The sequence below is a fragment of the Heloderma suspectum genome, chromosome 11, assembly GCF_057233095.1.
Source record: "Heloderma suspectum isolate Gila_16-S chromosome 11, 16-S_ref, whole genome shotgun sequence".
NCBI lineage: Eukaryota > Metazoa > Chordata > Lepidosauria > Squamata > Helodermatidae > Heloderma > Heloderma suspectum.
This window is the reverse complement of record NC_139468.1, coordinates 19,555,532-19,583,465: the sequence shown is the minus strand read 5'-3', so window position 1 is coordinate 19,583,465 and position 27,934 is coordinate 19,555,532. Positions and strand designations below refer to the sequence as shown.

At 43.9% G+C, this 27,934-nt stretch overlaps 1 protein-coding gene and 1 non-coding gene across 6 annotated transcripts in view; both read left to right on the top strand.

The window, feature by feature from the left end:
- The window catches only part of DMXL2 (Dmx like 2), a 123,924-nt gene that overhangs the window by 28,095 nt on the left and 67,895 nt on the right, over positions 1-27,934 (top strand). For all 5 annotated transcript variants that reach the window (XR_014785352.1, XM_084817103.1, XM_084817102.1 and 2 more), the window contains exons 4-14: positions 1,006-1,084; positions 3,054-3,213; positions 3,693-3,759; positions 10,978-11,156; positions 14,642-14,831; positions 16,537-16,711; positions 17,988-18,218; positions 19,497-19,774; positions 21,144-21,837; positions 24,360-24,481; positions 26,212-26,301. Coding sequence is in view for 4 of the 5 variants with exons in the window: in XM_084817103.1 (XP_084673229.1) it covers positions 1,006-1,084; positions 3,054-3,213; positions 3,693-3,759; positions 10,978-11,156; positions 14,642-14,831; positions 16,537-16,711; positions 17,988-18,218; positions 19,497-19,774; positions 21,144-21,837; positions 24,360-24,481; positions 26,212-26,301 (2,265 nt within the window). In the remaining variant the exon portion in view is untranslated. The remainder of the gene's footprint in view (positions 1-1,005; positions 1,085-3,053; positions 3,214-3,692; positions 3,760-10,977; positions 11,157-14,641; positions 14,832-16,536; positions 16,712-17,987; positions 18,219-19,496; positions 19,775-21,143; positions 21,838-24,359; positions 24,482-26,211; positions 26,302-27,934) is intronic.
- TRNAA-UGC (transfer RNA alanine (anticodon UGC)) lies at positions 7,744-7,814 on the top strand. Its single transcript has one exon. It is a non-coding gene; the product is annotated as a tRNA-Ala (tRNA).

Here is a 27,934-nt window from a genome sequence, read left to right as displayed (position 1 = left end):
TCAGGGCCTTTCTAAAAGCCTGCAGTGATGGGGTCTGACTGTCAAAGATGAGTCCCAGCGCATTGAGATGTCTGACAGCACCGACTTTGAAGCAGATCTGGAGCAGCTAGGTCAAAGGCCAGGGGAGGGGCCCTCCCTAGTGAGCCAAGACGCTGGGAGAGACTCCTCAGAAGACCTTGACAAACAGATGGCCCAGACTGAGTCGTTGCCCCCTCACCGCACCGTGAGAACTCAAGTTTCCGAGGAAGAGGAATGTGATTTGAGAGACACTAAGGCACATCACAAAGCCAAGCAGGAAAAATTAGGGGCAAGGCTAAGACGCTCCATTAAGATAGCCACTCTGGGAAGCCAACGTAGGAGAGGCATCCCAAGAGGAGGGGCATCACTGCGAAGCTAGTCTGGCCATGAGAAGGCATGAACCACCTCTCCATCACCATTGCAAAGGTACAGTGGTGGCCCATGGTTTCCAACATCAGTTGGCTGTGGAATGTAGAGTTGCGATCAAAGACATTTTTTTTTTTTTAATTTTCCAGACATGTTATTTAAAAAGACAGGTCTGACTGTGATGGGGAGTTTTTAAGTAAATCTTTTTATACCAGGAAAACACCCGTTTTCTCTATGCAAATCTTTAATTTTGCCCTTTCTAATGCAGTAATGGAACATAAGCTAATTTTCCCCTCCTCTTTAATGAAGTACAGAGAAATTAGCTATTCATGCAGAACAGCAGGAGTGCGAGTGCATTTTTGGTTGTGTTCATGCCAGAGCCGCAACTGTGTTCTGTTACTTGAAAGGTGCTTAATTGGGGTGCATTATTGGTGTTAATCGTTATCATCGAAGAATACTGTTCGGCGGCAATGTAATTGCTTCATCTTGTCGAACGGATTTGTAGAAAATGACAAAATCTGAAGTGCAGGTTTCTAGCTTTGTGCAAAAAATAAATAAAATGTTGTCCCTTGTGTTGTTTTTGCCCTGGAGGAATGATTTGTCTTTTATATTACACTGCAGCAGCTGAAATGTCAATGGCTGAAGACAGGACAGTTTTTCCTCAGTTCTATGACCTTCAACTTAGCATGGGACCCTCAAGGTAACATGAAAGGGATGTTAAGTGGGTTCTCAATATGTGTAACTGTGCAATATGCTACTGGGTGGGTCTCCTTCAGGGGAGATCTTTTGGTTCCCACCAGTCTGAACAAAGAACAGGTAGAAATCATTTTGCGGGGAGTTTTCTCCATGCCTCCAGCAAGTATGTATCTTAGATCACACACAACTCTAGCATATAGATGGTACATGCAGTGGGTACAGTATTTCCTGCCATGCTTAGAACCTTTAATGTGAGTGGGGTGGGGGAGGGCATGTATAAATGCCCATGTGCATAGGCTGCACTGAAGATGTATTCCAGGGTAGAGGGAGCCCCTGGCAAAGTGGCCCCCTCTTACATTGGTACCTGTCAGCGCACTCTTTCTCTCATCTGCCCGCCCAGTGCCCTGGTTGTGGCTTGTCTGGTGGCAGTGGCTAAATCTAGGAAGCCGCCGTTTTAATTTCCCACAGTGCCCCTGAGCAATGTGACATTGGACATTCTGGGGCCTTGTGGGAAATTTAAAATGGTGGATGGCTTCACAGACCCAGGGCCACACATTAAGAGTATAAGAAGGTTTGCCATTCCTGCCACAGAAAGAGTGCTTAAAGCAACCTTTTCCAACCTGGTACCTTCTAGATCAACCCTAACCAGCATAGTCAGTGGTCAGGGGTGATGGAAGTTTTGTTTCAAGAACATCTGAGGACACCAGGTTGGGGAAGATTGGCTTAAAGTCAGAAGGGTCATCAGAATTTTGGGAGACAAAGACCTGGTTTGCACATAATAATGGCAAATTGTGGATTAATTAACACACGATTTGTCAGGTTGCATGCTTGGCACATGCTGTTGCTCTTTGCATAATCAGCCTCTGATCAGCCCAATCAGAGGTTGTTTCATGATGTCCAAATCCAGGCACTATGGGTTATTCTGGGTTAAACAACCCACAGTTAACCTACAATTTGTTCTGTGGGTTGTTCAACCCATGAAAAACCCACAGTGTCTGACTGATCATAGGTTGAGTACGCAAAGTGGTGGCAGCAAACATCAGGCACGCAACCCGGCAAATTGTGGGCTAATTAACGGATTTACAACCGGGCAAATTGTGCGATAATTAACCCACAGTTTGCTGCTGTTACGTGTGAACAGGCCTATGGATTCTTTATCCACGTCACCCGTGTTTTCAGTGAGTTCTTTCTATAGTAAGAATTTTGTTTTCCATTTCAAAAAGAGATTCATATTGATGTGTGCTACTTTTAATGAAGAAAGGTGTTAGAAACGCAAGGCCTGATCCAGTATGTACCATATGCGCAGCAATCTGTACGCAGCCCTCACAGAAACACTGTTGTTGTTGTTGTTTTTTCTTGTCTATAGCAGGGGTGGGCAGAAAGTAGATCTCCAGATGTTTTGGACTTCAGTTCCCAACATTCCTGACTATTGGCCATGCTGGCAGGGGCTGATGGGAGTTGAAGTCCAAAAGGTAGGAGAGCTACCTTCTGCCCTCCCCCGCTTTATAGCACAGGAGGGGGCCATCAGGAAGGGGGGTGGGCAATAATCTTGTGTGTTGCAGGGAGAGGAAGGAAGCAACATGGGACTTGATCTTCCCCATACATTTTAAGTTAATTGTGAAGTAATCGTGCATCCAGTGATGTGACTTCCAGAATAACCTTGAATATAATTATAGCACGCAAAAAAGCTACTTGTGTTAGGGTGCAATCCTATATGCATGTTTAAACAAAAGAAAAGTCCTACAATTCCCAGCATTCCCCAGCAAGCCGTGTAGGACTTGGTTGTAGGATATTTTCCTGTCTAAACATGTGTAGGATTGCACCCTTAGTATAATTTTCTTTCTTTGTATTTCTGTACAATACAATCCACCCTGCCAACCCCCAGTACCTGTTACCCAAAGCCCCATCAGATGTCAGTGCTACAGAATCATTTGTATTGTTCTCTGTTTCACTTAAACATCCACTGCTTCCAGGTAACCGTCTGCTGACAGCAACGGATTACTTGCAGTTATGGGCCCCTCCGTCTAGTGATATCCTAGAAGAGGAGGAGGAGGAAGATGAACCTGACATTGAGGTCAAAGATGATAAAATCCATCCTGTTCTAAATGACTGGAAATGTGTCTGGTACTGCAAGTAAGTGGGAACGCGACCTTGGAGAGGGGGGGAAGGGGTTGTTTCAGTGGAGGAAAGGAGACTGCAGAGTCCAGGATATGAGCTACCCTGAACCTCTGCCAGCCTCCTTCCTTCCCCTCCAAAATGTTTTTGCTAGATGGACAAAATAGCCCGTCTAGCAAAAAATACAAGGCAGGGAGACGGGGAGGCAAAGATTGCCTCCAATGCTCCTTCCTCCCTGCATAGGATGATCGTGAGCCCCCCGGTCTAGGGGCTTACAGTCATTGAGGGCACATCGAGAGGGTTGCACCCTAAAGTATTTCAGCCTGTCTTGCTCTGTGAGCGCAACAAGGTTTTGATTGTGAAAGTAAACTTAGTCTGCCGTAGCGAACTTACCTTGACATTATAAGCATCCATCACATTTGCAGTAGGGATTGTGTCAAGTAGTAATTTCCCCTTAAACTGAAACCTGTGCTCTCTTTTCTTGCTTTGTGCTTCAGGACTGCAGTGTCTGTACATCTGATGGAATGGTCACCAGATGGTGAATATTTCGCAACAGCTGGGAAGGTAAGGGTAATAAAAAGCAAATGCCCATTTTGCTGTGTGTCAGGGGTTGTATTATGTACACAATCATTTTGTTGTGTTTCTGACATGAAATACCCATGTAGCATCTAATAACCTGAGGTCTCCGATGTGGTGTCTAGTCTCAACACCCACCAGGCTTTCTGCCCTCCTGGTCATAATTTTATTTCTTAAGCTTTTTTTTACTCTTCTTTTTTTTTTTTAATTGTGAGGCTGGCATGCCACAAAGCAAAGTCCTGCCCTCCACTGCCATCTTTACTTCGGTTCTAAGGAGTGTTTTTCTGGTTTGGAATTTAGACCAGCCTCTGCCTTGTGCTTCAGTTTTTGGGGGAGTTTTCTTTTAATCTTCCTGGTTTGCCTTCTGGGAAATGAGTGTTTTGTGACCAGCCATGCCCACCACGACAGCCATTTTATGAATGAGCAAGCCCCGAATTGGCAGCTATTTTTTGAGAGTGCACATGACATTCTTCCAAAATTCCAAATGTGCCCACTGACCCAAAAAGTTTGGGGACACCTGATTCTAATTCATTTGTCTTCAGCTAGTCCCTGGTGTTTCCACATGGACCCATGGCTTGGCTGGAGACCACCAGGAAAAGAGCCTTCAGTGTAGTGGCCCCCTTCCTGTGGAACTCCCTGCCTGTAGAGGTCAGACAGGTGCCAACATTGTGTTGTGTTGCTTTTGGCTCCTCCTGAAGATGTCATTTTGAGAGGCCTTCCTTGAGTGACAGCCGCGGTTTATTAAGTTCAGAATCTGTTTCTTTTAAAATGTTTTAATATGGTGTTTATTTTATCTTGTTGTTCACCGCGCCGAAATCTTTGATGTGGAGTGGTATATAAATAATGTAAATACATAAATAAATAATAAAAATAGTGGGTCAGGACTCACAACTGATTTGTGTTGCCGCTGAAGGTGGGTTTCACCAATGATGACAACATCACTTAGCTCTCATATTTTATGTTACTTTATTGATGTGGGGGGTTGTCTTTTTAGGAGACGACAGAAAGAGAAACATAGGAAATGGCCTTATTACCAGACCAGATTGTCCATCTGGCTGAGTCTTCTCTACTCTGGCCTTTGATTGGCAGTGGCTCGTGAGGGTCTCGGGCACAGGCCCCTCCCATCTCCTGCTACCTGATCCTTTTGACTGAAGAAGTCAGGGATTGACAGTGAGAAGGCAGAGGATGTGTACTGAAAAGAAAAAAGGTTGGATCCAAACTATTCATGCTTAGAGCAGACCCATTGAAATCAGTGGGGCAAATTAGTCTTGACTAACCTAGGTCCCAAAACATCTATTTCTGCTTCATTGACTACGCTAAAGCCTTTGATTGTGTGGATCACAACAAACTGGCAAATTCTTAAAGAGATGGGAGTACCAGACCACCTTACCTGTCTCCTGAGAAACCTGTATGAGGGTCAAGAAGCAACAGTAAGAACCAGACATGGAACAACTGATTGGTTCAAAATTGGGAAAGGAGTACGACAAGGCTGCATATTGTCACCCTGCTTATTTAACTTATATGCAGAGTACATCATGAGAAACGCCAGGTTGGATGAATCACAGGTTGGAATTAAGATTGCCAGGAGAATTAACAACAACCTCAGATACGCAGACGATACCACCCTCATGGCAGAAAGCGAAGAGGATCTAAAGAGCCTCTTGCTGAGGGTGAAATTGGAGAGTGCAAAAGCTGGTTTGAAACTCAACATTAAAAAAACTAAGATCATGGCATCTGGCCCCATCACTTCCTGGCATATGGAAAGGGAAGAAATGGAAGCAGTGACAGATTTTACTTTCTTGGGCTCTAAGATCACCGCAGATGGTGACTGTAGCCATGAAATTAAAAGACGCTTGCTCCTTGGGAGGAAAGCTATGGCCAACCTAGACAGCATAGTAAGAAGCAGAGACATCACCTTGCCGACAAAGGTTCGTATAATCAAAGCTATGGTTTTCGCAGTAGCAACATATGGCTTTGAGAGCTGGACTATAAGGAAGGCTGAGCACCGAAGAATTGATACTTTCAAACTGTGGTGCTGGAGAAGACTCTGACGAGTCCCCTGGACTGCAAGGAGGTCAAATCAGTCCATTCTAAAGGAAATCAACCCTGAGTGCTCATTGGAAGGACAGATCCTGAAGCTGAAGCTCAAATATTTTGGCCACCTAATGCGAAGAGAAAAGTCACTGGAAAAGACCCTGATGCTGGGAAAGATTGAAGGCAAAAGGAGAAGGGGACAGCAGAGGATGAGATGGCTAGATAGCATCACCGATGCAATGAATATGAACTTGAGCACACTCCAGGAGAGAGCGGAGGACAGGAAGGCCTGGCGTGATATGGTCCAAGGGGTCACGAAGAGTCAGACACGACTTAACGACTGAACAACAACAACCTAGGTCCCATGGATTTCAATGGATCTACAATGCCCATGCTGGTTGGGAGTGATGGGAGTTGCAGTCCAACACATCTCGAAGGCCTCTGGCTCATCTGCATTGACAAGTACAAATCTTCATCTGTTAGCTCAGGGCTTCCAAGCGCCTGATTTTTTTGCTGGGGAGAGGAACCCTCGCTGGTCTACTGCAAATCATCCAGGAATCTGCTGGTAAATTCTGCCTCCCCACCACCTTCTAACATGCATCCTGCTGTAATGCTTAATTTGTCACATTCGTCACCATGTACACTGATGCTGTGACACCAGTTGATGGGGCGCTGCTGCAGTTGACCTGTCTCTGTTGCAGCATCATTATGGGAAGGAGGTGAAGCTTGGTCAGTGCCAGCTTCAGGTTTTAGGGAGCCTTTCGACAAGATGCCTTCAGTGGGGTCTCCCTCTTTGAGTGGGCCCACCTCCTCTTTCTGGGCCAAATCCGTGTAGCCTTACAGAAGGAAAACGCAAGGCAAGTGGAGACGGCAATTCTACCTCCTTACTCTTGTCACTGCCTCCATGCTTGGAAAGGGCAGGTGAGCAAAGCAAGAGCAAGCAAGAGCAGCAGCAGCAGGGCCATCAGGTTCAGAGGGTTGACAGTAGGCCTTGGCCGATTTCCAGCTATGTCAGCTCCTAATGTTGACCCTGTGGTTGGCCATTGGCATGCATCTGATGCCCTTGCTGCTGAAACTAGAAATGCTGTTGCTTGTGCTGTGGTCTACCAGTTTTTGATAGGCCTGTGTAGTGCGCAGGTTGCAGCTACCTGGAACTACCATAAAGTGAGAGCTTAGGAGGCCCAGATGTAGAAAAAGAAGGCATCACTGTCTCCCATGCCTACAAAGAGTAACAATTGTCTAGGGTAAATGTGCTGTATATGCGGCTTTCCAACCGAAACCATTTTTGGGTTGGGTGCAAGCAGCACAACTATATTTTCACTTCTGCATTATGTCCCCTTAATATTACATTTCATGAGGATTCTTTTTTAGTAGTAACTGGCCTAAAGGAAGGTTTTCAACAGCTCTTTCTTCCCGTCGATCCCCATCTGTTCTGCATGTTCATATGTAGTGTCAGAGTTCTGTGACTAAATAACTGAAGCAGATGGTCTTGGAAGCCATTTTCTGCCTTTGCCAGAGGAAGTTTCCATTTTACTTACTTCATGTCGCTGGATTAGGTTTACACTGGTGATCACAATTCTTAGTCTGGCTGGAGCTTCTATTTTCTTGTTGGCTGTACTTTCTGAAATGATTGCCCTTTTCAAACACAAAAAGAAATACCTTTTTGGGATCTATTAGCTTTGAAAGCTCTGTAATCTCATCTAATAGTGTTATTATCCTAACTTCATACCCCTGTCATGTTTTCAGTATAGGCAGTGTAATTGCTTCTCAACCTTTTGGCTAAGAGAAAGGACCAATATAGCTGCACGCATGCCAGGTATTAAAAGAGAGTAACCAAATCAGGCAGACAGGTATGCTGTAGCAAATTCATATCTTGCCTGGTGAGAATCTAATGAATGGGAAACCAAAAGAAGGAGGAGGCTTTGTGTTATCCTAGAGGGACCGTGGCTCAGTGGTAGAGCACCTGCTTTGCATGCAGGACGTCCTGGGTTCGATCCCCAGCATGTCCAGGTAGGGCTAGGAAAGAATCCTGCCTGAAACCCTGGAGAGCTGCTGCCAGTCAGTGCCGACAGTAGTGGACTAGATGGACCAATGGTTTTACTCTGTATAAGGCAGCTTCCTATGTTCCTATCAAGGTGTCCAAGAAGTGGTGTGCAGGGAAATGGTCAGTAAGATCCCTAGAAAAATATTTCAAGATGTGAGAAGAACAGGAGGGAAATGTTTTTGTCCACTTGCAAACATGCAGTGCACATTATGTGGGAGTGGATACAGTAACCAGAAACTCCCCGGCAGAGTCTGAAGCTAGCTTTTGAAGTTGGTTTCCTAGCTTGTTTGGGACCAACAAGCCGGGAGTCCAGTTTCGGACAGAACGCTAAGTTGTAGTTTTTTCCAGTAAGTTTTTTTCTCTTCCTGGTGAATTCCTAGTTACTGAGAGCCAGTGTGGTGTAGTGGTGAGAGTGTTGGACTGGGAGCCAGGAGATCTGGGTTCTAGTCCCCACTCGGCCATGGAAGCCCACTGGGTGACTTTGGGCCAGTCACAGACTCTCAGCCCAACCTACCTCACAGGGTTGTTGTCATGGGGATAAAATGGAGAGGAGGAGGATTATGTACGTCGCTTTGGCTTACTTGGAGGAAAAAAGGTGGGATATCAATGTAATAAATAATAATAATACTGTAGCCTGGTTACCAGTAACTGTACTGGTTACTGGTGAGCTCCTGGTTACTGCTGGCAGGAGGAGCCAAGCAGGAGTACTCAGGCAGTATGCACGAGCATGCTGCTCGTGGACAATAAGCCCGAAATCTCCACAATTCTGGCTTACTGTTGTGTGCAAATGCAGCCCTGGACTTCTTACTGTTTGGCAAGCTGCTGGTCTGGAAGGGAAAATGTTACAAATATATAAGGAGCTGCTTGATACTGAATAAAAGCACATGTCTGTCTAGGCCAGCCTTCGTCGACCTGGTGCCCTTCAGATGGTTTGGGCTACAACTCCCAGCAAAATGTCTCTCTCTTGGGATGGATCATTTGTGGATGTGAATGGCTAGATGTGGTTTCTGACCTCAGTTCCCTTTTCTTTTGCCAGACACTGTCAGTTTGCCATATATATTCAGCCGATTAGTCATTCACCATCTGTCAGTCGCATTTTATTTACTATGTCCTATGTTGAGATGTCCTCTTCACCATTTTTCGTGTGTGTGTGTGTGTATATATAGTGGGAGTTTTTATTTGCTCAGACTGTAGAATCTACAGAACATTATGACTGTTGCCAATCACAATTTAGGGGCTGCTCTGCCCTAATTAGCAGCCTGGACTACTGTGATGTTGGACTATGTGGATCTGCCCTTGAAGACAGCTTGGAAGCTTCACCTGGTGCAGAATACACCCATCCAGAGATTGATGGGGGCTGGGCACTTTGCTCATGTGGCCCCAATACTGTGCTGGCCGGGCTAGCTGCATTTCCGAGTCCAATTTAAAGTGCTGTTTTTAACCTGTAAAGCCTTAAATGGTTTGGGCCTAAGTTACTTGAAGAACCGTCTTCTCCCATGCCAGTCTGCTTGTAATCTGAGGTCATCAGTAGAGGCCCTCCTCACCTGCCTGCCACCACAGGCAGTTAGGCTGGTGAGTACAAGGGAAGAGGGCCTTTTCAGTGGCGGTCCCACACCTCCGGAATCAGCTTTCCACAGAAGTTCCTAAGGCCCCTTCTTTACAGGTCTTCAGGAAGGGTCTAAAGACCATTTGGTTTTGCTGGCCTTTCCATAGTCTGTGCTAGGGATGTCAGAGAAATCCACAACAGAATAAAACGAGTTCGGATTTCTGTGAATCTGCAGATTCCTCAGTGGACTGGCTTTTCCTGACTTGCACAGATTCCTCAGACTTGCGGACCATTTTTTTTTTTTTTACCTTCTAGAATTCTACACAAATGTAATCGTAAAAAAATACATAAAATAAAGAAGGGCTGAAAATGCACATTCTCCCCATAGGCTAAAGCATGAAAACATGCATTGCCCGGGGGGGGGGGGATATTTACATTGGGGGGGGGGATTTTCACATTTGGGGGGCACTTGCGCATTTTGGGGGGCTTCGCATTTTGAGGAGGATTTGTGCATTTTGGGGAGGATTTGTGCATTTTGAGGAGGATTTGTGCATTTTGGGGAGGATTTGTGCATTTTGAGGAGGATTTGTGCATTTTGAGGAGGATTTGTGCATTTTGGGGAGGATTTGTGCATTTTGAGGAGGATTTGTGCATTTTGGGGAGGATTTGTGCATTTTGGGGAGGATTTGTGCATTTTGAGGAGGATGTGTGCATTTTGAGGAGGATGTGTGCATTTTGAAAGGGATTTGCGCATGAAACCCTGGAGAGTCGTTGTTGCCAGTTGGTGTCAGCAGTACTGGGCTCAAAGGACCCATGGCCTGACTCAGTAGGGGGCAGCTACATGTGTACCTAAGAGAACGCAAGCTGATTAGATGCAATCACGCATTTAACGTAACATGTAGTTTGGCTCCAGAGTTGAAGCTTTCATGTTTTGAGGTGGCTCTTTAGGGCTAAAAAGGGTGTGCGTGCACATGCGTATGTGTGTATCTGTTGTGTGTGTCCCTGTTGTTTCAACATTATGTTAAAACAATAGAATATCCATTTGCAATCTTGCCCCAAGCAAATACTTAACTGTTTAATGTTTCACTTCATGTGTTTGACACATTCGATTAATTTACTTATCCACATACAGTACATTAAATCAAACATGAGCAAACTCATTGTAGTTGACAGTGATCAATTAAGGGTGCAATCTTATGCATGTTTAGACAGAAAAAAGTCCTAAAACTCCCAGCATTCCCCAGCCAGCCATGGCTAGCTGGGGAATGCTGGGAGTTGTAGGATTTTTTCTCTCTCTGAAGATGCATAGGATTGCGCCCTAAGGCATTGTTAAAACTTTCACCATAAGAAATGCATGCTACAGGACCGAAACAGAGCTGGCAGTATTGTATCTCACTCCTTTTTTTTTGTCCCTCCTGCAAGGCTGATAGCAGTTTTGGGAGGGGGGGTTGAACTGCTCCCCCTCCCCTAGTGCTGCTGCCCTGATCCAACTCATGCCTGCCTGCAGCTATTTGTGTGTTTTTAATTAAAAATTGCAATTATATCTGTACACTGTCAATTTGCTGTATATTGGTTTGTCTAGGATGATTGTCTTCTAAAAGTCTGGTATCCAATGGCTGGCTGGAAGTCATCTCTTCTCCCCCAAGAGGGTGATGAACCAAGGAAAACCTCCACACCTATTCATTTCGCCTTCGTGTACCTGGCGCACCCTCGAGCAGTGACGGGATTTTCATGGAGAAACACCAGCAAGTTTATACCCAGGTTAGAGTGACTGTGGAAAGAAATGTTACCAAACTCTCCATAGCTAAAGGCAGCCATGTTGGCCATAAGAAAAATTCCAAAATCCATATTATTTCAGTACCTTTATTAGACCAATTCAAAGATCACCCCAAAATGTGCAAGATTTTGAGATCTCCAGATCACAGAATCATAGACTAGTAGGGTTGGAAGGGGCCTATAAGACCATCAAGTCCAACCCCCTGCTTAGTGCAGGAATCTGAGCCAAAGCATCCCTGACAGGTGGCTGTCCAGCTTCATCTTGAATACCTCCAGCGTGGGAGAGCCCACCGCCTCCCTAGGGAATTGGTTCCATTGTCGTATTGCTCTAACAGTCAGGAAGTTTGTCCTGATGTTCAGCCGGAATCTGGCTTCCTGTGACTTGAGCCCAGTATTCTGTGTCCTGCATTCTGGGATGATTGAGAAGAGATCCTGGCCTTCCTGTCTGTGACAACCTTTCAAGATGTCTTCAGAAAGCAAGATGTTGCAAAAGCAGGGGGTTTTGGGGGTGGGGGGAGGCTAACTGGATATTGTTCTTAGGATGCCTGCAAGGGCAGAGTCTTAAGAAGATAAAGGAACCTAGGAAGCTGCCTTCTGCTGAGTCAGACCCTTGGTCCATCTAGCCCACTATTGTTGACGCTGACTGGCAGCAGCTCTCCAGGGTTTCAAGCAAGATCTCCTACAACCTACCTTGAGATGCCAGGGATTGAACCTGGGACTTTCTTCATGCAAAGCACGTGCTCTGCCACTGAGCTACGGCCCTCTCCCAGCCATGGCACTCTCGACAGCTATGGAAAAGGAGGGTGTGCAGACATTCAAATAGAGCTCTGCCAGGCGATGTGATGGTTTCAGGTTTTACTGCCCTTAGGACCAGTGTGAACAAGCAAGTAGCAGACAATTGTTGATCCTCCATTTTCAAATAAATAAATAATATAAGTTTAAATCCTAATGCAAAAATCTAACATAGCATGTTGATTTTGCAGTTCGCATGCTATAAGTTTGTGAGTCCATGCGAGAGAAATATGTTCATATTGTTGCCTTGGAAAGGTGAGGCATCCAGGGTAGAGTCACAGGCCAGGATTCAGAACTACTTACAGATTCAGTCTGCAGTCTCCCATCTGGAGACTGAAACTGATCTCAGACCTCATGGCTACAACATCTAGCTTAATCTTGGAATTATTTGGTAGTACCACTGGGGTGGGTGTGTGCAAGAGGTTAAAGCCTTCCCTCTGTCGCAGCGATGTTGCTGGTTAGGCCTCATCTGGAGTACTGTGTCCAGTTCTGGGCACTGCACTTTAAGGAGGATGCAGACAAGCCGGAGAGGGTTCAGAGGAGGGCAACAAAGAAGATCAGGGGACTGGAAACAAAGCCCTATGAGGACAGACTGAAAGAACTGGGCATGTTTAGCCTTGAGAAAAGAAGACGGAGGGGAGATAGGATAGCACTCTTCAAGTACTTGAAAGGTTGTCACAGAGAGGAAGGCCTGGATCTCTTCTCGATCATCCCAGAGTGCAGGACACGGAATAATGGGCTCAAGTTACAGGAAGCCAGATTCCGGCTGAACATCAGGAAAATCTTCCCGACTGTTAGAGCAATACCACAGTGGAACCAATTGCCTAGGGAGGTGGTGGGCTCTCCCACACTGGAGGCATTCAAGATGAGGCTGGACGGCCATCTGTCAGGGATGCTCTGACTTGGATTCCTGCATTGAGCAGGGAGCTGGACTCGATGGCCTTGTAGGCCCCTTCCAACCCTACTAGTTTATGATTCTATGAAGATTGCTGCAGTGGAGAGGAGGCTTTAATCTTGCCCCTATCACAGCGGTTTCCCAGAGAAAGAGGGTGTACAGGGACAATTCCTTTGCCTGTAGCAAAGGCTCCCACCACCCTGTCAAACAACTCTTTAGTGGGCTGGCAGGAATCTGATCCTTCAGCACTTGTGGTGGTGGCAGGGGTGGGGGATACATGGGCAGGGGGGGTGTTTCTGGAGGGTCTACCGTAGACTCTAGCTTGTTCCAGAGTACTGGAGAGCTGAAAAGCTTCCACACTCTTTTCTGGCATTTTGGCTGGTGCTAATAAAGGAACTGGCCAGTTATGGATTATAGATCCTGTTCATATTTGCTCAGAATTTTTTTATTATTACTTAAAACATTTCTTGGCTGCCTTTCAGGGCAGAAGCCGTCCGAAGGCAGCTTACAGCAATAAAATACATAAAAGCGGAATATTAAAAGCGATAAAAACAATAAAAGCAACAATAAAAGCCAACGATAAAACCAGCGACAGCAACGACGGCAGTAATAATTCTCACTGTGCTGAATTGGGCTTACTCCCAAGCAAGCCTGTGTGGATTGAAGCCGTAGGCGTATGCAAGGGGCTTGTACTAGCCCAGTGAAATTTTAGACAGCCACCTTCCATGCTGTATCTGAAACTACTTTTGAAAACCTCTTCAGTTCCAAAAGCATATTTCTGTGTATCATGAATGGGCTACAGGATGGTGAGAGGGGGAGGAAATAGGTAATGGAATTAATTTCACTGTTCTTTGGATTTGGCCGTAATTTATTAATGGTTGGTCTTAGCAAGGTTAGAACAATGGGAAGTGAGTTCATCTAAGTGTCTTTATGATGACAAATCACTCCTTCTAATAGCGAATTCAGGTGGTCGGTGCCGACAGAATTGGAGCCAAGAAAGGGGTCGTGAAGAAACGGGATGGTGGCATGAGAACGCTTGGGGCAACCCTGAGATGTGCAGAAGTACAAAAACCTTTTAAAAAACAAACTAAGGGGCAACTCCCACCTGCCAAAAAGCCAAACAAACAGCCCAGTGAGGACTGAGCATGCTCAGTAGCCATGGCATGTAGAGTGATAGCTGAGAAAGAAAAATGGACCTTCGTGGAGGAAATGGCTGGCTGGAACCTTGAAATTTTGTTTTAGGCTCCACTTGTCAGTGGAGCCCCCAAAATAGGTTCAGCACCTTGGAAAGCTCCTTTCGAGTTCTGACTGAAACCCAGAGCAGATTCACATCCCCACTGATGCCAGAGCCACCAGCCTCCACTATCAGTTGTTACTAACATCCAGGGCCAGCATAGGTTATTTTGCTGCAAAGGACAAGATGGCACCCCCATCTCTTCCATGGACAGAAGCCAAGTGGACTGAATGTTACATCAGTATTGGCAACAGGATAGTGTCCCCTACCACACCTGAGGGCCGCAGGCTCATTTAGGGGGTGCAGGAAAGGTTCTGGCACACACCATTCAGTTCTCCAAGAAAGGCTGGGGGGCTCAGGGGGAACAATTAGGGGGCTGCCACTGCTGCCCCCCCTCAGCATCTGCTGCCTGAAGCAGTTGCTTCACTCTGCCTAATGGGAGGGCCGGCCCTGCCAATATCATTCTAAATTGTGGAACAAAGTGCTCAGCTCTTTCCCTGCTCCATGAACCCTTAAGTTGTGAGTGGTATTTGTGTGTTTGCCTTTAAGGGGGTCTATTTGCAATGTGCTACTGACTTCATGCCATGACGGCATTTGCCGGCTGTGGGCAGAGACTGTATTGCCCGAAGACACTCTTCTGGGGGAGCAGATCTGTGAGACTAGCACTTCCAGCATCAGCAGCAGCACCAGCTTCTCTCACTCTGGAAGGCACAAAGACAACATTCAGCATGCTTTGGAGGTACCGTGCAATAAATAGTCAGGTGCTAAAGGCTTTGGAGGTACAGTGCAAGAAATAGCCAGGTGCTAAGGGCTTACCTTTCATTGGCTTTAGAATTGTCCTTTCGCAAAAGGATGGAGAAGCAGGCCTGTCAAAATAAGCAAAAACAGAGAGATGGAAAAATAGAAAAGCAGCACTGTTCTATCTTTACCTGATTCTCACACAAATACAGAGCTACTCCAGTCTGATTTTTCAATGCCTGAAAACACGCACAAGGCTTGGGAAGCATTGAACTAAGACTGTAGGGAAAAAATGGTCAAAAAATTGCTGACCTGTTGAGTAGAAATCAGTACATAATTGGATACAAGTCTTGAAGGAAATATCTGATGACTGCATTTTCTATTTAGTATAGCTTTAAGTTGATCCAGCGAGTGTAATTCATGGGGGTATTTTTGTTGTTGTCCTTCTTATGTCTGACTTACACCCTGATCCTTAACTCAACAAATTAGGACTTTACGGGGAGCGCATTTTGAGACTGGAGTGCAAAGCAGTATGCCTTAAAATGGTCTAGACATAAGCTCATCTTCCCTTCACCCCAAGGGATTTTTGGTTGCAATCTTAAGCAGACTTAATAGGGAGTAAGACCTGCTTAGTTCTGTGTGTCTTAGTTGTAAGTAAACATGTTTAGGATTACAGTAAACATGCTGTGCAACATCATATTTTGCTACTGTGTGCACTCTGCATTTGCATGCAACGCTGAACCATAGTGTAGCACTACATACATTAGCTCAAATGAGCCCACATAGAAACATACAATAGAATCATAGGGTTGGAAGGGGCCTACAAGGCCATTGAGTCCAACCCCCTGCTCAATGCAGGAAGCCTGTTTCCCAGGCGGAATCCCATGTAAGTACTGACCCTGCTTAGCTTCCAAGATCAGACAAGAACGGGCACATCCATGAAGCACTGGTCTTGAATGCTCCCCCTCCCCTTCCTCTGTGTGGCTGGGGGAGGAATAAACCAGCATTCAGGCTTACGTCGCCAAATTCCTGCCTTGACATTATGGGTGAATCAGGAATTGTGGTTTAAAACAAACCCTAGTCTATGAACAAACCAGCTGTTAGCTTGTTCAGCAATTGAATACAGTTTCTTTTAAACCACAATTTGTGCGTTGCATGTCAGGACAAGCTAGGAATTGGGCAAAGTGAAACAGAGTGCTGGTTTATTCCTCTTTGCAGCTGTGCAAGCCTGAGGCTTTGCTAGGCTCCTTTCTGCTCACATATGTAGTACCAAACTATTGATTACTGTTAAGTGCAAACTCTAGAAAGGGTGTGCTTAAGACCCATTGAAATCCATGCTGCATTAGTCATATAGCTAAGCTTCCCATTGATTTTCCTGGGGCTTAATTATGACTGACTTTCTCTGGAATGGATCCACCATCTACTCAAATATTATCATAAAGCATTTCTCCCCCCCCCCCCCAATTTTTAAAACCAGGGCATGTATCAAAATTTACAAAGAAAACTTTGACTAGAAAATGAAATAATGTTTGGGTGGGGTTTTTTTTTTTTAATTGCTGTCTTGGTCCAATTTGGGGTGGGGGGGAAATATTGTTTGTGTTTTGCAGAGGTGAATTCTCATGACACAAGACCAGCCTGTTTTCCTTTTATACTTAGAGAAAAAAGCATTACCTCTTCTCTCTGTCTTTTTCTCTCAACTGCTTCAGACAATCCATCATTTGAAAAATTTGAGAAAAGGTCAGCGAAGATCTTCAGTACTTATAACTCACACCGAAGATTTACCGGATCAGCTGGGAACACATGAAGTTCAGCGCCACATTTCGCACCATGCCAACGCCCTCTGTCATTTCCACATAACAGCAAGCATTAACCCTACCACAGGTGAAATGAGCAATTTGTTCCTCAGCAACCTAACCATAGTTGGTCCTAGGGATGCTTGAAGAATTCAGACTTTGAATTCTAATAATTTAATGTATTTATTGGTAATATTTATATACCGCTTAATATAATAACATCTCTAAGCAGTTCTGTGCAGAACCACCCCACGGTTTGATTTGTTTAAACAGAGTGTTAAGGGTTTATAGCTTCTCCATACATTGGAGAAGGTTGCCTGGTGGGTGGGTGAGAATGTATGGGACGGTGTGACTGGCCGAGTGCCCGGGGCCATGTGACTGGTCAGTGAGAATGCTGCTGGGAGGGGGAGCTGGAGAGAGTTAGAGTGAGTTCAGAGAGGCAGTTTGAAGACAGAAGGGAGGTAGGGATTTGATCTCTTAGATAAGACACTTCCTGGGGATAGGGAGAGGTGGTTAGTGGTTTTAGGCCTTAGTTTAGTGTAGGTGAGGTTAAGAGAAATCTTTGAAAGTTCAATCTGTATAATAATCTAAGTAAATTCTTTTGATTCTTTTACATCGAGTCTGTACTGAAGTCTTCATCACACTACTTATACTTAAAAGGGGCACATATCACACACACAATTATACTCTAGGAAAAAAGGAGTATAAGAAAGGTGGTTAAAGGTGGAAACCTGAGGTGGGTGGGTACAACTTGACCAGGCAGAAGCAAAGATGAACCCCCCATCTTGAGGAACCATAGGCTGGGTGGAGAGAGGAGGGGTTTTGTCACAGGTTCACCTATAAATAAGGAAAAAAATGATAAGAACTGATCTGTTCCGTGCCTCCCAGTCTAATTGTGGATCGGAACATAGCTATACATCACATTTTGGACTTCTTTCAGTGTTGTGATGCAGTTCTTTGCCCAAAAGACTTGGCAGAATACATTCAGAAATGCATATTTTGAGATAGAATATGTTTGGACAGGTGTGTTATGTGAGAATGCACGTTTAAATACACATTTTCATGCAGAGTTGTATTTTTAAAAAACAATAATGGCAGTTTAACAAAGAAAAAGACAGAAAGGACTTATGAGTGAACAAATGAGAAAGTGACACAGAAGAGAAATAGACAGATTTGCCATCCCTAGTTTGTACTAAGTGAAAATGGCTGGGTGGGGCATGCTGGGAGTTGTAGGCTGGCTGGGGCATGCTGGGAGTTGTAGGCCTTTTTTCTATCTAAACATGCATAGGATTGCATACTAATTCAAGTCCAACACTTATTCTTCTCATATTTTTCTGGAAAAAAAATCATTTTTATTTCCTCAGACATTCCACCAGCCTTGGTTAAGACTGCTTTTAATTTAGATGAAGGAACTGAAGGCTTTGTGGTTCATTGGCTGAATAATAAAGAATTCCATTTTACATCCTCGACTGAAATATTTATGCAACATCTTCGTGAACTTACTGACCAACAGATGAAAAAAGCAGAAGAGGATTTTTATGATGGAGAGAAAGAGGAGGAGAAAGAGAGAGGCTTACTCATGAAACTTGATCACGGTTAGTGGTCTGTCTTTTTGTCTTTCTTTCTTTCTTTCTTTCTTTCTTTCTTTCTTTCTTTCTTCTGGTGGCTGCAGTTTTGTGTTTAGAGTGGTCAAAAATAAATAATAATGGAGCTGCTTTAAATTGCCTGAAATATATATTTTAGGTTGCCTGTTTTTTCTAAAGTGCAACTTCTGGGAGGAACCATAGTCTTTCCCAGCAATTCTGTTATCAAGAGATTGATAAGCAGTCATATTGATCATTTAAAGCACTTTTACCCTGCCCTTTAGTCAAAACAAGGCTCTCAGATCAGCTAACAATGATCAGAAGTAGGACAGTCTCTGCCCTCAGGCTTACAGTCTAAAAGACATGACACAAAAGGAAAAAGGGTTGTGTGGGAGGAGAAAAAAAGCAAACTTGGACCCATTCTTAGTTTCAAAGTTCTTATAAGTGTTCTTCTAGCAGGGAAGGACGAAACAAGCTCCATGCAGCTGCTCCTTCTCTGGCCCATGGATGGGGCCAGGTTGGTCTCCCCCTTGCTATGATGTTATTTCTGGGAGACGGGGAAGTGCCCCCAAGGGAGCCACCCCCAAGGGACCCTAAGTCCCCTGGCCAATGGCAGAGGCCAGAGTGTGTACGTGTATTAACATCCTACAGTAATTCTAGTAAATGACCAAGATATGTAACAAAGACTGTTTATATCCTTAATTTTCTTTCATCTTGATATATTTCTGTCTGTCAAAATGTTATATTGAACCTTACCCACACTGCTTAATTGACAAAAGAGCAGCTTGGCACAACTTGTGCAGAATGTACAGCCAGTGTAGTGTAGTGGTGAGAGTGATGGACTGGGAGCCGGGAGATCCAGGTTCTAGTCCCCACTTGGCCATGGAAGCTCACTGGGTGACTTTGGGCCAGTCACAGACTCTCAGCCCAACCCACCTCACAGGGTTGTTGTTGTGAGGATACAACGGAGAGGAGGAGGATAATGTAAGCCGCCTTGGGTTCCTTGCAAGAGGAAAAAAGGCGGGATATAAATGCAATAATAAATAAATAAAATAAATAATGTTTTCCTTGGGACCACAAAATATTTCCTCCTTTTTAGCTAGCAACACTTGAGCAGCTATACCTGTAGGTAACTTCAGGTAAACATTGGTAAGGAAAAGGGCTAACCCCAGTATTTTACCTCCAGGGCTGCTGCTGCTGTTCTTGTTGTTGTGGGGAGGAGGGATAAACATAGTTGGGAAATTGCATAACACAATTTAACCATTTCTTGTATTTTATCCTTAATTTCAGAATTGTCTCTAGACAGAGAATCTGAGACGGGGACGGGAGCAGGTTCCTCAGAACATGAAGATGGGGAAAGGGAATGTAGCCCCAAAATCCTTTCACCAGCTGCCTCCCCCATGCCACTGCCGACTGTCTTGTTAGATCGGAAAATTGAGTTGCTGCTGAAGGAGTGGAACAAAAATCCAGACATGCTCTTCACAATTCATCCTATAGATGGCACCTTTTTAGTCTGGCATGTGAAGTATTTGGATGAGTACAATCCAGGGATCTTTCGACAAGTTCAGGTATCGTATCTGTCAGGGTTCCCCTTATGACCTGGACCCCCTGAGAAACTCCTTAAGGATCTCTTGCCTCCTTAAGAATCCCACCTTCCTTCTTTTTAAACTCCCCTTTCCTAATAGCTTGGGGTTTAGGCTGTAGGCGTGGGGTAATTGACACTCTGGACACAGGGTTTAACCACAACAGTTTACTGGTAAATTAAAGCAAGCAAATCACAACTAAAGGTATTTTCACAATAGAGCTGAGTGATACAAAAGGCATTAAGAGAAAATAAAAGTTGCAAAATGCAAGTTCCTTTACCCTAGCTGTAGTTAGACTTCTCCAGGCTGCTTCTTCCTGCTCCCTCTTCAGGCTCTGGTCTCCCCAACTCTGCTGTTACTCCTCTGATCTTTCTGGCTCTTTCTTTTTAATACCCTCCTCCCCCAAAACTGAAAGTACTGCTTCAAACCCAAAGAAATGAAACTTAACCGGAGAAATATAAGTGGAACTTAACTAGGGAAGTGAAACTGCTTTCGGCGATACCCCCTCCCAACAAAAACTCCAGGCCTGACCTTTTTCTTTTCCTTGCCTCTGTAGGCCTCAAACCTCCACAGCGTCTTTTAAAAGAAAAAGCTGTGTCCTGTTTTAAGAGAGCATTTCTTTATTAATCTATGTATATCCAGCCACTTGGAGAACCCAGAGGGGCCAGTTTAATCAGGAGAGGAAGGAAGGAGGGGCACTTCATCAGTTGTGCGGAGAGACCAGCAATGTCTGGATCCTCCTCTTCCTGAGGTTGTTATACAAGTTTTATAACTGAGAACTCATGCCTGGGTTTGCTTTTTTCCGTTATCCCTCCTAGTCCCCTTTTCCTTTTGTGTTGTGTCTTTTAGAGTGTAAGCCTCCAGGCAGGGGCCATCTTATTAGTGATGTTTTATAATCCGTTCTGGGAGCCTTTTTTGGCTGAAGAGCGGGGTAAAAATCTTAATACAAAGTAAATAAAATGCTACATTCTAATTTACCACAAAGTTAATAATTAAGGGCCAAATTAAGACCCTGAGGAAAATCCCTCCTCTGAAATGGCAACCAATGCAAATACTAGCTTCAGAGGAGAAATTTCAGGGCACAGAACAGGAGGGAAAGAGTTAAATTTCCTCTCCCCGCATGCTGTGATCCTGATAATGATCATTCCTCTCTCCAAATTGATGCTATTTTTTTTATTTATTTTTTTAAACCACACCATGTTAAATGCAAGGATGCATATAACATCACATCTAGTTTGGCCTGATTACTTTCTGATTGCTAAGAGTTATATATGTTTGGGGAGACGGCTGTTTAAAAAAAAATAGTACTGTTTATTTTCAGACTCTCATGATTTCCTTCCCCTTTTTTTTCTAGGTCTCATTTTCTTCTCAGATTCCGGTTGCATTTCCATCTGGCGACGCAAGCTCTCTCAGTAAAAACATCATGATGTACGCCTGTACTCCCTCTGCAAAAGAAACCGGCAGCACGCCGCTCCAGAAGAGAGCGAGCATTTCAGAGAGCCTGTCTGGCTGGAGACCGAGCTGTGCCCAGGACAGCGCGAATGTGAACATCACGGCACCCACCGTCATGATGGTCTCCAAACACATAGATGGCTCCCTAAACCAGTGGGCAGTTTCTTTTGCAGACAGGTCCGCTTTTACGACTGTGCATACTGTAACTCACAAGTTCAGGTACTGCGGGCACCGCTTTCATCTCAATGACCTTGCTTGCCACTCGGTGCTGCCGCTGCTGCTAACATCTTCCCATCATAACGCCCTCCGGACCCCCGACTCTGATCAGCCGTGGGACTCTGATGGGTTAGGTAAAACGACGGATCCCACGAGACATCTAAAATGTTCCTCCCGGCAGCAGCTTAGAAATGCCGCGACACGCACCTTCCACGATCCAAATGCAATTTACAGCGAACTGATTCTGTGGCGCGTGGACCCCATTGGGCCTTTGTCCTACACCGGAGGGGTATCGGAACTGGCTCGCATTAATTCTCTTCACACTTCAGCTTTCTCAAATGTTGCTTGGCTCCCGACCCTTATTCCTAGCTACTGTCTGGGTGAGTGCCATTGTATAGAATCTCCCGTGCAGGGTTGTATCCAGTGGTGTCATTCCACAAACTCGAATAGCGCTAGCTCTGCCCACTCTTTCCATTGCGCAAACACTTGCTCATAGTTCAGAACCTAGTTTCCGCTAGCACAACATCCTTTGTGCTAACAGAATGGCACAGTTGGATGCTGCCCACAGAAACAAGAATGTGTGATTTTTATTTTAAATTCGTGTGCTCTGAACTTGGCCAAGTACTAGAAATATTTATTTGCATTTATTTATTTATTTATTTCCCACCTTTCTTCCATCATGGAACTCAAGGTGGCTACCTGTGATTCCCAGGTGGTCTCCCCTCCAAGCACTGGCCAGACCCAGACCTGCTTAGCTTCAGCAAGGTGGCTGCCTCATGTGCCTTCAGACTATGCTCCGGGACCATATAATTGTTTATTTAAAGGGTATTTACCTCGCTCTGTAGCCACAAATGCCACTTGAATGGCTGACATATAATCAGAAGAACAAGACAAGTCCATGCCCCCAAGCCGCCAATCTAAAAGGACATGACGCACAAGGAAAAAATAATGGGGAGGGAAGGGTGGGGGGGGAAATTACCTAAGGTATGTTGGGGACACCTTCCTAATTTTTGTTAGGGAGTTAAATGAAAAGGTATACTCTTCAAGTAAAAGGCTATTTGTACAGGTCTTTGAATCTACATAGCAACTAACCCAAAGATTTGTAATAGGGCCGTTGTATACCTCTCCTTTACGCTGAGCTTTCAGTCTTTGGAGCTTGACCTGATCCACATTATATTTACTGGCTCTGTAAATTGATAGGCTACCTCTTCTCCCTGTTCCAGTTCGACAAAGTGTCCTGAATAACCATAGCATTTATGATGTGTTCTACTGTTGCCCATGCTCTCAGCATCTCAGGTTCCAACTCTTAGAGAAATGTACCAAGACGTTTTTGTAGAATACTAATTTGTATGTAAAGATTTACAGATTTCCCTTTGGGGAAGGGCTATAGTTGAGTATCAGAGCGCATAATTTGTAGGCAGAAGATCCCAGGTTCAATGCCCGGTGTCTCCAGGGGGGAACCCTGCCTCGAACCCAGGAAATCCACTGCCAGGCAGCATTGACAGCTAGATTGGCCTGACTGTAAAAGGGCAGTTTGCTAATGTCCAAGAACAATCTATTCACAAGCATCTTCAGAACTGAACTCCGCAGCAGACGCTGCAGTCCAAGCTTTGAGAATATCTGTGTGAGAATCGTTGTGGGGGGTTTGTTTGGGAAGCAGAAAATTAGTTTTGTACAGTGCAGGCTTGGCGGTTTTGTAGGCTGCAGGCTTGCGAGCCTGCACGATTCCCAGTGGAACGCTGCACACAAAATTTAAGAGCAGTTGTTTTTTTCCTTAGGCCTGTTGGAACTGAAAATTTACCAGTTTCTTCCATACTCTGATGTAGTGCCTTTTCTTTTTTTTTTAATGTACCCAGTACCTCTGCCGTTTACAAAATTATGCAAGTCCTTATCTTAAGAACACTTCCACAAATAATGTTTCCTGGGTTTGCGTCTTTTTTCCTTGTGTTTGAGAGTTGAAGCTGAGCAACCCTCTTTTGGTTCTAGAAGCCAGATCTGAATGTTGACTCGTGCCAAGTCACGGATAGTGGGGCTGTTCACACAACACACTAACCCCCACTCTGTGGTGGAGTGTGGGTTGTTTTGAACCGTGGGTTATTTGTTGAACCGTGGGTTAGCATGTTGTCTGACCACATGTTGTCTGACCCTGCGTCCCAGCCCGCCCCCTAAGTCCTCTGAGGGCTCTCTGCTGCCGTTGCCTAATGTGAGACACGCAAGGGGACCTTGTCCTTTGCCGCCCCTCAGTTGTGGAATCACGTGCCGGTTGAAATGTGTCTGCTGACCTCTTTGAAGGTCTTTAAACAGGCATTAAAGACCTTATTGGGCCTTCCCTTTTTTTGAACTCTTGTTCCTTTTGCTGACTTTTGTATACTATTTTTAAGCGGTGCTGTTTTAAGCTGTGTTTTATTGTTGGGTTAAAAAAATAGTTCAAAGTTGTTTTTAGTTATATGTTTTTTGTCCATATGTTTTTATGTAAACGGTTTTTAAACTTTGTATATTATATTTTAATGTTTTAACTTTTGCAAACTGCCCAGATAGCTATGGGGCGGTATAGAAATGTTAACAACAACAGTAATAATAAATGTTTCAGAGGGGTGTGAGCTGGGGATATTTCAGACCCAAGCAGTGATCTCTTTGGTAAGAGAATAGGGGTTTTTACAAGCATGTCCCTGTTTTCATCTCTTAAATGCAGGAGTGTGTGGAAATCTATTAAGAGTAAAGAAATACATGCTATGCAATAACCTTCTTTCAAACTCGGCTATAAATTGTGGGAGTGTAGAAACATTCTTTTAATTTGTCGTATGGGAGAACATAATAAAATAAATTGATGACGTTCCAGCAATAATTACTAAAGCATATATCCCTTATATTAAATGTCAAACTGATACTTGTTTTCCATTAGGTACGTACTGCAATTCTGCTAGTGCTTGCTTTGTAGCATCAGATGGGAAAAACCTGAGGTTATACCAAGCTGTGGTGGATGCACGAAAGCTTTTGGATGAGTTGAGTGACCCTGGATCCTCTGTAAGTTTCACATGCAGACTCTTTTCCTATTGCTTGAAGTATGAAATAGCAGCAAATGTATATGCAAGCTTTGTCCTGAAAGCCTCACTTCCATCAAAGTGTCATCTACATTCATCCCGGAGTTTAGGCGAATTCAGAGAGTGACGTATTTATGTACAGCATTGGAAAAAGAGCCACAATATAGATTGCACAGAGAAATTAAACATTTTATTTCTGAGGTAATTTTGTTGTTTGTGGCTTGCCACACCTTGCTGAATTAGTATTCTTCAAGCCTGTACAGCTTTGTGGATAAAACTCTTGCATGCAAGTGACATACATAATCTACCCTTATTGGCTGCGTATGGTAAAATGAAGGATTGCCATTATCATTTTGTTAATTTGCCCAATTAAGGCTGCTATACTATACCCACATACTTGGGAGGAAGCCCCATGGAACTCAGTGGGATTTATTTTTAAGTAGACATTTGCCCTGTAAATTACTGTGTTTGCTCTCACTTTCATCCAGTTTATACCATTAATATGTTTCCCAAAGAGGATAAAGGAGACATCTTTGACAACACCTTGGCTGATTTTTAAATATTATTTATTATTATATTTATAGCCTGCCTTTGTTTCTCTTGCAAGGAACCCAAAACAACATACATTGTCCTCCTCCTCCTCTCCATTTTATCCTCACAACAACCTTGTGAGGTAGGTTAGGCTGAGAGTCAGTGACTGGCTCTCATGACAGCATCATGGCCAAGTAGGGACTAGAACCCGGATCTCCAGAGTCCCAGTCCAGCACTCTAACCACAACACCACACTGGTTCTGTTAACCTCAATCTTTTCCCTTCAGATATTCCAAGTATTGTTACGGATGTTGGAGAAATCCACAGTGAAATCATATGAGTTCAGATTTCTGTGAATCTGACCTGCAGATTCCGCAGCTTGCCCCAAGTTGCGTGGATTCTGTGGACTTGTGGACCTTTTTTGACTGGTCAGAATTTGTGCAAATTTAGTAATACAAAAATACAGAAAATAAAAAAGACCGGCCAGAAATGCATGTTCCCCCCATAGGCTAAAGCTTGAAAATGCACTTTGGGGGGGGGGGGGATTTGCACAATTGTGCATTTGCCCAAATGCACATTTGCATGAATTTGGGAACTTGAAAAAATCTGATTCTGTCAATGAGTGGATGATGGAACAAAAGGTGCCTGAAATCCCTGGAACACAGACAGAACAGATTTTACACAGTCCATACATCCCTAGTTGCTGTATATTTCCATTGCTTATAGTCACTTTTTTTGATTGTGTGTGTGTGTGTGTATATATATAGATACATATGTGTTCACATTTGTGTCCCGTTATGTGAGCAATAAAATAAATATGGTCTATCAGTTAAAATTTATATTTTGGTCTGGCTTCTATATATGCATTATTCTCTTCTGTCAAGGTACCGAACAGTGGTCTGGCATTTACCAATGCATACTGTCAAAATCAAATTCCCTTATTATGAAATGAGTTCTGTAGAAGGAGAAAACTTAAAAGAGGTCAGGGGGGATCAATAAAATCAAGAAGTGAGGTGTGTGGGAATGCATCCTAGCTGCTGCATTATTTTCTAAATAGCAAAGTAGATAAAGACCTGTTTCATAGAATTGCGAGGAACTAGACAGCAGTGGTGCTGATCGAGCACCCAACTGAAACAAGATGGTTAAAATACAAATGTTCTGCCAACTTTTACTCTGTTTTAGAAACTCATTGGTGAAGTGTTTAACATTGTGAGCCAGCAATCAACAGCTCGACCAGGATGCATTATTGAACTAGATGCCATAACTGACCAGGTAAATAACTACTTAACCATTTTATGGATTTTTTAAGTGCATCTATCACTTTTTGTTTCATAGTTAGAGATTTTTAAGGAAAACCAGTAATAGTGCTGACTGACTACAAGATGATGCTGATGCTGATTTATTTCATTTCTATGTGCCCAATAGCTGAAGCTCTCTGGGCGGTTCACAAAAATTACATCCAAAGAGCACACAATAAAACAATACAAAATATATAAAGCATTAAAACCACAGTAAACAATACAACCAGAATAAAACCTAGCAGCAGTGCAGAGATTTAAAATACAGATTTAAAACAGCAAAGCTAAAAGTCTAAAGAGCTAAAATGCTAAAATGTCTGGGAAAATAAAAAGGTATTCACCTGGCACCAGAAAGAATACAATGTAGGTGCCAGGTGAACCTCACTAGGGAGCTCATTCCACAGCCGGTGTGCCACAGCAGAAAAAGCCCTCCTCCTAGTAGCCATCTGCCTCACTTCCTTTGGCAGGGGCTCATGGAGGAGGGCCGCTGATGATGATCTTAAGGTCTGGGCGGATTATGGGAATAGTCCAGCAGCTGCTAGTCACGATTAAGTCCAGTGGGAATAATGGGACTAACAGGGCAGCCCTATGCATATTTACTCAGAAGGAAATATAATTGAATTCAGTGTGATTTACTTCCAGGTAAGTGTGTAGAAGATTGCACCCTTAGTTGCAACAGAGTCCTATTCCATCCATTTCAGTGGGATTTAGTCACTATTAGCTATCTGTTTTCTTGTAGAGTGTGTGTGTGAGATTTTATTACATTGCCGTAGGAATTTCTCTATTATAAACACTTCATAATTGCGTAAGAACGTTTTCCAGAAAAAAATACTGATTTTTCTTTATCCTGTGCTTTGTCGAAGACAGCCTTCCCAAACCTAGTGAACCTCCAGGTTTTTCTGGCCATTCTAGTTGGGGCTGATGGGGATTGAAGTCCAAAATCTGGAGGTCACCAGGTGGGGAAAGCTGGTCTAAGGCCTCCCGAGTAAAATCCAATGTAAGTCCTAATTAGAGTAGATCCATTGAAATGAATGGGATTTAAGTTAGACTTAACTAACTTAAGTCCCATTCATTTCAATGGGTCTACTCTAAGTAGGACTTATGTTGGATTTTACCCCATAGTATCCTGGATTAATGTAATTTACATCCCATTCATTTCAGTGGGTCTACTTTTGGTGGGGTTTATATACCCCATGCTTAGAATAAATAAGCATATCAGGGTTATTCTGGAATTCTCCTAGGATTTTAGTACCAATATAGGAGGCTTATCAATGTTAGGCCTTTTAATGTGGAAAAACAAGTAGTGTTTTCTTTTAATCCACAGCCCAAACCCTCCAAAAAGGCATCTCCAGTGCATTATATAATTTGCCTAGCTCCTAAGAAAATTAGCATAATTTTGTTCCCTGCTGTGGTAAATTAATCAACTGAACATTTCCTGTGTAATTAATTATAGAAACTTTTGATCTCAGTCTGCTTCTGTAGCAAGCCTTATTGCAGAGTTTTGAGCAACTGATTTTAGACCGACATATGTTGGGCTGAGTGTTGAAATAACAAGATGTTCAGTCATGAAGCTCTTGCTAATGTTGAATGAAAGTGTGCTGCCCTAT